The 9,791-nt window shown below is 35.0% G+C and overlaps 1 protein-coding gene across 1 annotated transcript; it reads left to right on the top strand.

Annotated features, from left to right (window-relative positions):
- The first annotated feature begins 2,714 nt into the window (after positions 1-2,714).
- On the top strand, positions 2,715-9,434 carry ndufa4l2a (NDUFA4 mitochondrial complex associated like 2a). Its single transcript, XM_082176333.1, has 4 exons — positions 2,715-2,826; positions 3,288-3,373; positions 4,630-4,690; positions 9,281-9,434. The coding sequence occupies exons 1-4, from the start codon at positions 2,785-2,787 to the stop codon at positions 9,335-9,337; spliced, it is 246 nt and encodes an 81-aa protein (XP_082032459.1). The 5' UTR covers positions 2,715-2,784; the 3' UTR covers positions 9,338-9,434.
- The last annotated feature ends 357 nt before the right edge of the window (positions 9,435-9,791 follow it).

A 9,791-nucleotide genomic window follows, 5' to 3' on the forward strand; every position in this document is an offset into this window, starting at 1 on the left:
GAACACATGTCACTTAAGACCAGCGCATGCAAATTATAACCCAAACACACCTCCATCCAGTACGTATTGGATCATCCAGCTACGTCATCGAGCTATAGGCTGCAGCGAGGGGTGTCTCGCAGCTATATCAGAGCCAGCCAAAGTAGCGCATTTTAAAATAGAATTGACTTTAATCAAACCACGGATCCGTGATAAGTTTTGTGATCCGTCTCTCCACTAGTGTAGTAGCATTAATCACTTTGAGGGGGGGATAAATTTATCCCCACCAGGGATAAAAATAATTAAACATTGACCAGAAAGGGGGAAATCCCACGCAAAATCTGGACCTTTTATACCTTATCAAAATACTTCTATTTTGATTATTTTCAAACTCTTCTAGTCAGATGATTCTTCACGTTCCTAATACTAGATTAAAATCAAAGAATGAATGGACTTTCTCTGTGCCAGCTCCACGCATACGGACACCTCTTCCAATGCACATTAAATCTAGTTTGAAGTCGTATCTTTTTTAGTATGGCTTTAGTAACTGATTAGAGTGAACAGGATTTTATTTTGTGTGTGTGACTATGTAATTGCTTTTGTTGTATTAATTATGCTGGAAAGAACTTTGGTCAACTGCAGTTGTTTTAAATGTGCTATTGAAATAAAACTTGTATTGTATTGTATTCTTATCCCGCATTAAAGCGGCCGCTTCAGAGAACTTGTCCGGCAGGAGCGTCAGTACGTAGCTGAAATAAGAGATGGGCCTCGCTGGTGTGTGTTCAGCTCTGTGGTGATTTCCAGTGCCTTCAGCTGGATGACGGATCTGGTTATGGGAAGCCCCTCATTTCTTTTTTCCGGCGACGTACTGACAAGATTTCCTGTCAATTTCTTGGAAGCAGCCGACTTCAAGCCGAAAAGTAAGCTTTTCTTTGACTATTAGCATCTTTCAGACCCTTTTTGGGCTCGCCATCTTCTAACATTACACTCTGTATGTCTAGGCTGCTTGAAGAGTTGTTCGATGACTGCTGTGTTTATCACCATGAGCTTAAAGTTTGCATCATAACCTCTCCTCAGTTGCTGGTTCCCTTGCTCCTCTTTTGAGCCGCTGTGTTCTGGACGGTCATTCGCCATCATGCAGTCCTTTACAGGGGCGTATCGCTTCAGTCCTGGGGGAAACACTCATTTTACACGTATTTGGTGCTCCTCCCTATTGTTGCGGGAGTATTATTGACATGGATAAGTCTAGACCCTGAATATAAGACGACCCCATTTTTTCAGATGTATTTGGTACATAAAAGTGATTAAACTCAATCCAATGTGTACAGGGCCGTGTTTCTCAGAGAGTTTCTCAGGGGCTCAAATGTAAAAAAGGAACATCTGTCACTACATATTATATCCAATACAACTATTACCACAGGGTAACTATTTATAGGCCTACACATTAGGGATGTCCTGAAGTCTGGATGTCTGATCTCAAGAATCGGTATTGGGGCTGATTAATCATTTTATTAACTGATCGGTATCAGCTATCCCAATTGTAAAGCAGGACAGATGCTTTTCTTCAGTAGATCTTTCTTGAGATCTTATGGGATCATCTGACTCTAATTGGAGAGCTGTTACATGTGCTATTCAACACAAATCATGGGAAAATTGACATTTTAATGGACCCTAACAAGCTGAATAATAATGAGATAGCAATTTTTATTGCAATGTTTTAAGGTGTGTTATCTTTTTATCAGCCAAAAAATGTTACGGATAGAATCTTTTAATTGGTTGCTTAAAGAACCATTGATACATGGAGCCATATTTGACATTTTTGGTAATGGCAACAATTTTCCTGAATTCTTTTTTATTTATTTTTATTTTTTATACACCTTGGCATTCTGTACTTGAGTTGAATAAAAATGAGAAACCTCAATGGAGGGCATTGTATAAACCACTGTTCAATTCAATTCAATTCAATTCATATTTCAATTATTTATTCACTTTTCACAATACACAACATTTCAAAGCAGCTTTACAGAAAGTGGATGAGTCCACATTACAGTTTAGAGTGTCTGTTGTCAGAGGAAACGGTCTAAGTATTTCAGAAATGCACATACAAATTCACAGTTAGCTAAAAATGTTTTAGTTTAAAGAATGTAATAATTTAATGCAGAGACACTGTTGACAAGAATCGAGGTGATGTGTAATGGAGAATGCTTTGGTGTCGCCTCAAATGTTTCTGTTTCTGTTTTAAACCCTGAGGTTGATTGTCTCTTTTTGTTCGTTTGTTGTTTTGTTTCTTAGATTGAAAGCCTTATCTGATGTTTCAAAACATGTTTTACTGAAAATTTAATTTAATCTATTTTGAGTTTTAGAGTTAAAAGAGCCTGAATCTCACTCTTGTTTTTACTGATTTGGTAAAATCAAGAATCTTAATTGATTTGTGTTTGTAGTCTATGCAAGATCTTTTCATTTCTGAGATGATTTGGTGTTGTACGGCAGCTTTGTGTTTTGTTTTTGAGGAGCTAATATTTTTGCACATTCAGTATAATGACTTTTATATCTATTTTTGTGTGGTTGTAACCATTCTTACTTCTGAGGTTGTAAAAAAAAAATTAATTGTACTTGCCCATGACTCATTTCGTGTAAATCTATTAGTTTCTTTTGTAATAAAGGTCTAAAAAAAAAAAAAAATGATATCACTCTCTCAATCTCTCTCCCTCTTCAAACAAACTCCCATTCCTCCCTCCCCTTCTTATCAGCTGTGACACACACACAGAGACACACACACACTTCTGCTCGTATTCTCCAGTAAAGATGCTGCATAAAGTCCGAGATCAGGTCAGGAAACATCCTGGAGTGAGTATTTCTAATTCTACTTCCCTGTTTTCAAATAAGGTTTATTAATCTATGACAAGCATTAATAAGGAAATAAAACATAATCAGCTAATTTGATTAGGTTGCTAAAATACATCCTGAAGTGTCAACAATAATCTGAAATATATAAATAAAGTGTTGCATGCACTGTAGGACTAAACATTTGTTTGGCATTAATAACTTCTGAGCAATAAAAAAACTGCTAACAATGTAGAATTAGTACACTCATCTACTGTGAATGCTCTTCAAACGTTTAAAAATGTTAAACTTAAAATAAAAATAACTTTGAATTAAGATAACTGGAACTGAAAAAAAAAAAAAAAAGGAGAACAATATTTCATTTCAAAATATGATAATAAAGATCTAATCTGAAGGCAAACCGGACCTTTTATTTTATAACACTTTCCAAGAGAGCGAACCATAAATCATCTCATCTTTCACAGCTCGTCCCACAGTTTTTCTTCATCTGTCTGGGAATGGGTGGAGCGTTCCTTTATTTGTTTCGTCTTGCCAGAGGACCTCATGTCACGTAAGGAAATGATTAAATACAAGGTAACACTTTATAATAACTGCACGCTATTAATCATTAGTTAAGCATTAGTAAACAGTTAATTCATCATTTATAAAGCATTAATAGACATTAACAAGCAGTTTATAAATACAGTTATAAATGCAGTATTCTTAATTTATAAGCATATCTATAATGTGTTTAATAATTGTGTTTTCATACTTAATTAATGATCAATTTATCATTTCTAAATGAAGTATTTCATTATTTACAAACCAGTTATTTAGGAGTTGTCCCCATAAGATCACTTAGAAAGTGTAAGTAAATTATTAATAAACTGTTTAAATACATATTATTATTCAGACATATAGTAATAGTTACTTAGTGTGTTAATAAATGGTTTATTAACATGTATTTCTACTGTAATTCAGGGTTAATTCAGGTAGTTATAAAGCATTTAGTAGTGGTCAGTTCACTATGTTTGTGAGCTAATCTAAAGTGAGGACTAGTTATGCTTTGTAAAGCGTTTATAAAGAAGATTTAAAGGCTGTTAATATTTTTATGTTCTGTATCGCTGTGTCGTATTTGTTTACTTTTTCTGTTTAGAAGAAAACTGAGTCTTTAAATCTCCTTTATAAATGCTTTACAAAGCATAACTAGTCCTCACTTTAGATTAGCTCACAAACATAGTTAACTTACCACTACTAAATGTTTTATAACTACCTGAATCTACTACATTTACTTACACTTTCTAAGTGATCTTATTAGCCACTGACAACTCCTAAATAACCGGTTTGTAAATAATGCAATACTTCATTTAAAAATGATAAAGTGATCATTAATAAATTAAGAAAATACAATTATTAAACACATTATAGACATGCTTATAAATCAAGAATACAGCATTTATAACTGTATTTATAAACTGCTTATTAATGTATATTAATGCTTTATAAATGATGAATTAACTGTTTACTAATGCTTAACTAATGATTAATAGCGTGCAGTTATTATAAAGTGTTACCGCATAATTTATGTCTAACTGTGTCATAATTCAATAAGCAAAGCTAAAAATGAATGCTAGATTTAATTTTAATTATTACATTTATTAAACTTTAATTTAAAACAAACAAAGTAGGCATTATAATTTTACATCTGACAGTGTTACCTGTAACTGCCATCTCTGGGTCAACACTGTCAGATACACAATGTGATGGCAAGTACTTAAGAAAGTCTGGTTTGTTTTAAATATTTCTTAATCTTTTGGCTCTTGACAGCTGGAACAAAAGCAGTAACCCTGAACCCTGGAACCAGCTCAGCCCAGGATACCAGTACAAGGTATGTGCTTACTGGGGACATCATAGCAGTAGACTGGGGTTTGGACCATGACATTAAACTATAAACCTCTATAGAGGTACACAGGAGACCATAACATAACAATTAACATTATATTTTTTGTTATCCTCATTTGCTTCAGCAAAGGGAATTTGCATTTCCATGACTTAAAAAATATATAGAGGTGGATTATAGCAAAAGAGAGCAGCAAGCAGAAGGGAAGGGTGTCACAATTACAATAACTCCCTCAGCATATGTTTAAGAAACACTTGCTTTTTCTATAATTTAATGCTAGGGTATTATAGCACAAAGTATAAAGTCAGAAATTAGCATTAAAAAAAAGAAAATAAATTGAACCATGTTAATTATTGTAGAAATGCATCATCACAGTCTGTGAAAAGGGTTAACAACCAGCAATCTTCTCTGTTGTTATATGTCATACTCATATGTCAAAGTTTAGCACTAATTCCATATTTCTGCCATCAAAAGTGCAGGTTTTAGTTTGCAATGTGATAAAATATCCATTTACGGTTGTTTTTGTCTGATAACATGAGTTATTTCATAGCTACTTTCTATTTGCTTATTTGCAAACATTTCACAGTCACAGCTGCACTGTAGGATACTGTGGAGTTAACATATGTATGTGTATAAATAAATAAATATAGAAACATAAGTAGCTCTCCTCGCGAGAAGCACAAAAAGAGACACACAAACTGAATTTATCTGGACGTGTATTTTGAGAATGATTCATCGCTCAACTAAGTGGCTTCATTAGTGTAGAACAGAATGATTTGGTATTTCCTGTGGATCTCATTTCCCTGAGGGTTTGATTTGCAGTAAATAAGGACTCCAGGAGGAGCCAACAGAGAGCTGTCGAGAGAGATGTCCGGCATGAGTCCGGCTGACTGACCTCAGCACAACATCAAAAGTTCAAATTAAAGCTAAACGCTGGTCAATAGGGCCAATCCTGTGTGGGTAACAAACCTATTAGCCCAGCTGAGACATGATTTAACAAACAGCCGGGTTTCCATTACAGATTTGCGCAAAACTTTTGCAATATTTTCTAAATGTCGATAAAAAAAATGACGGCATTTCCGTTAAAGGGATAGTTCAGCCAAACATAAAGATTAGCCCATGATTTACTCACCCTGAAGCCATCCTAGGTGTATATGACATTCTTCTTTCAGACGGATACAATCAGAGTTATATAAAAAAAAATGGGTAACACTTTAGAATAATGGTCCGTAGTTAACAAGTAGCTATGCAGGAAGTAATAGGTAGTACTGCATTAACACCGAACTTAATACTATTAACTAATATGGAAGCAATATTAACTAAGCAGTAAGTAATGTCTAATTTAGTACAAAGGTAGTTCCTTGGTAGGTATTTGATTATTACTAAAGAAATATATCCTCATTGAGAACTACTTGTGAACTAAGAAAGAATAACCAATTAATTACTAATCACAAAAGTAACATGTCTAAAAAGTGAGCAATTTTTTTACTCTTAACAAGGTCATAACATTTCAGAAGCTTGTGCCTCAAATGGGTTCTTTGTGGAAACCAGTTTATGAATATTATATTCCCCCAAATACATTAGCTACAGGTTGAGATTGTGACTACTACTCTTGCCACAAGATGGTCGTATGTTCTCTGTTTATTTCAAACTTAAACATAGAATAATACTAATAATGATAATTTGTTTACAATTTTAAATAATTAGGAAGTGATGCTGACACTCATGATTGTATTAGTTCACTATTATGAGCTCTATTGAGTGTCAGTTCAACATGTCTCAGACTCCAAAGACCTACCTTTATGTTACAGTAGCCGCCTGAGGAGGACTTCTCTTTAGGATATGAATATAAACATTGATGTTCTCTTGTCAAAAACAATTTGCATCCTTAATGAAGAAATTGGCTGCATTTATGTTGTGATAATCGCAAAACCACATCTTCCAGTTTACAATGTTCGTTATAATATTACTAGTGCCTCACAGAAATGTATGCCTGTATATGTGTCAAATATAAAATTAAATAACTTGTATTACTTGTGAAAAACATGCTAACTCCTCACTAATTACTCAAGCGTTACCTTGTCATCCCGCAGGAACTACTAGTGATTCACTAGTAGTATAATAGTGAAGTGTTTAAAAACACTAAGTGTTATAAAGTGTTTTTCACTTTAAAATAATGGGTCACATCACTAGTAGTTCCTGCGGGATGACAAGGTAACGCTTGAACTACCTTTGTACTAAATTAGCTATTACTTACTGCTTAGTTAATATTGCTTCCATATTAGTTAATAGTGTTAAAGTTCGGTGTTAATGCAGTACTACCTATTACTTCCTGCATAGCTACTTGTTAACTACGGACCATTATTCTAAAGTGTTACCAAAAAATGTCCTGGCTCTTCCAAGCTTTATAGTGAGAGTCAGTGGGTATATTCCATATTTAAAACTTTATAGATTGAAATAACTAGCTTCCGGCAGACGGCCGTACGCAAGTCGACTTACGCCACTTACGAGTAACACTTGCACTTGACGCACAACGCAACGATGAGCGCGGTTGCCCAGGCGTCAAAGCTTTCGCTACTCCTACATCTACGTCATACATCGTCCAGTGTTACTCTTTTGCCGTAAGTCGACTTGCGTGTGGCCGTCTGCCAGAAGATAGTTATTTTAGTCGATAAAGTCTTAAATATGAATATTTTTCTTACACGAACTCATCACTTCACTTCAGAAGGCCTTTATTAACCCCCCAGAGCAGTGTGGAACACTTTATGATGGATAGATGCACTTTTATGATGGATAGAGGCACTTTTATGATGGATGAATACACTTTTATGATGGATAGAGGCACTTTTATGATGGATGAATGCACTTTTATGATGGATGAATGCACTTTTATGATGTATAGATGCACTTTTATGATGTATAGATGCACTTTTATGATGGATAGAGGCACTTTTATGATGGATGAATGCACTTTTATGATGGATAGAGGCACTTTTATGATGGATGAATACACTTTTATGATGGATAGAGGCACTTTTATGATGGATGAATGCACTTTTATGATGGATGAATGCACTTTTATGATGTATAGATGCACTTTTATGATGTATAGATGCACTTTTATGATGGATAGAGGCACTTTTATGATGGATGAATGCACTTTTATGATGGATAGAGGCACTTTTATGATGGATAGAGGCACTTTTATGATGGATGAATGCACTTTTATGATGGATAGAGGCACTTTTATGATGGATGAATGCACTTTTATGATGGATAGAGGCACTTTTATGATGGATGAATGCACTTTTATGATGATAGATGCACTTTTATGATGTATAGATGCACTTTTATGATGGATGAATGCACTTTTATGATGGATAGATGCACTTTTATGATGGATAGAAGCACTTTTATGATGGATAAATGCACTTTTATGATGGATAGATGCACTTTTATGATGGATAGAAGCACTTTTATGATGGATAAATGCACTTTTATGATGGATAGATGCACTTTGATGATGGATAAATGCACTTTTATGATGGATAGAGACACTTTTATATCCCTTTAACTGATGTTATGCCACTAAAACGTAATTATTTTCCTCTCGTGAAAAGTCATTCCAAAATTCATGGCACTGGGTTTATGTATATCTCAGCCACTGCACTAGACATTATTTTTAATGGAAGGAGACGTAGGTGTGTTACCCAAACATTAATGGCAAGGAAAGCGCCTGTGAGCGGCACATATGAGGTGTTTCTGGGTTTTTCTCCCTCATATCTGCTTCAAGCTCTTGATAAATTGTGGCATTTCTTAGTGGTTTAGAATCCATGATTCCCATAATTCTTTTGTCTTTTATGAGTTTAATAAACTCGTCTCTTCTTCTGTCCAAACACACCATGCCATCAGTCAGGTGACTTGTAAATGCAATAAAAAAAATTTGCGATATATGGGAGTTTAGCTAAATTGTTTCCATTGAGCATATTTTCAATTTACAATTTCAATTTGCGCAATTTGAAGGGTAATGGAAACGTAGCTAGTGACGCTCTTTACTAAGTGTTGTGGACAGATTGCTTATTTCCTTGCAAAACTAATTTTCTTACATCCTTCAGTCTTCAGTCAACATTTTATGTGTTCACTGTCTTATGAATGAAACTTACAGTACAGTACAGAAAATACATTACTGGTAAATGCCATCAGTTTCATATGTTACTTGGTTAGTTGGATTTAATATTTTAAGCAGAATAATTAAACATTTTTAAAGAATAATTAAATTTGTACGACAGTTTATGATCATATTGTACATGTTCAAAGAACGGAATGATGTCGAATCACAACCACAGAAAACTCACATGTTGATTTTAGTGCGTGCGAGATGTGCACTGGTTGACAAGCCGTCATTCTCGCTGTCAAATGTTTCCTGATGTGCTCTAGATCTGAGGCCGCACGCCTGATTTACACTTTCTAAACGACTGAAGTCTAGAAACTTGAACAGAAAGTATACATAGTAATAATACTTCACTGTCTGCCTCGACCTGCCACACAATCAACACGTTTTCTTTCTCCCATCTTTAGTTTGTGGCCATTAACACAGACTACAAAAACCTGAAGAAGGAAGGACCAGACTTCTGAAAGCGTCACCGTTGTTGGCTCAACTTTCATCACGAGATGCCCTTTACCTCACTAGTACAAATACAAACAATAAAAAGAAAAAATTATAATAAAAAATTATGAGGAAAACTGAGGAGTGTTACTTTTATTTATGTGCATTAGACATTAAGCTTGACAGAAATCCCTTAAACTGCAGAGATAACATGACCTCCCCCTAGCAAGCATGAGAAAGGGCGAAAGGAAGACGAGCAGATGTTTGTCTTTCTGTAAACAGAACCTGAACTGCAGAGACTCATGGGAAGGAGGTTGAGCTCCCTCAGGCCTGCCCTTGAAGTCTGGGATTATTGGGAAAAGCAGCATCTGTTCAGAGTGACACACATGTTTATCTCTGTCTCTCTCACTATCTTTCTATCTGCACGTATTACTGTCTTCATTTTTATCGTCACCACCCTCCAGCCACCATCATACAACACAC

The sequence above is a fragment of the Leuciscus leuciscus genome (assembly GCF_965113295.1).
Source record: "Leuciscus leuciscus genome assembly, chromosome: 7".
NCBI classification, from domain to species: Eukaryota; Metazoa; Chordata; class Actinopteri; order Cypriniformes; family Leuciscidae; genus Leuciscus; species Leuciscus leuciscus.

Bases quoted from the DNA above. Each gene is read 5' to 3' on its own strand.
- ndufa4l2a (XM_082176333.1), top strand. From the start codon at position 2,785: ATGCTGCATAAAGTCCGAGATCAGGTCAGGAAACATCCTGGA. The intron at 2,827-3,287 runs GTGAGTATTTCT...CATCTTTCACAG, and splicing joins AGGTCAGGAAACATCCTGGA to CTCGTCCCACAGTTTTTCTT. The intron at 3,374-4,629 runs GTAAGGAAATGA...GGCTCTTGACAG, and splicing joins GCCAGAGGACCTCATGTCAC to CTGGAACAAAAGCAGTAACC.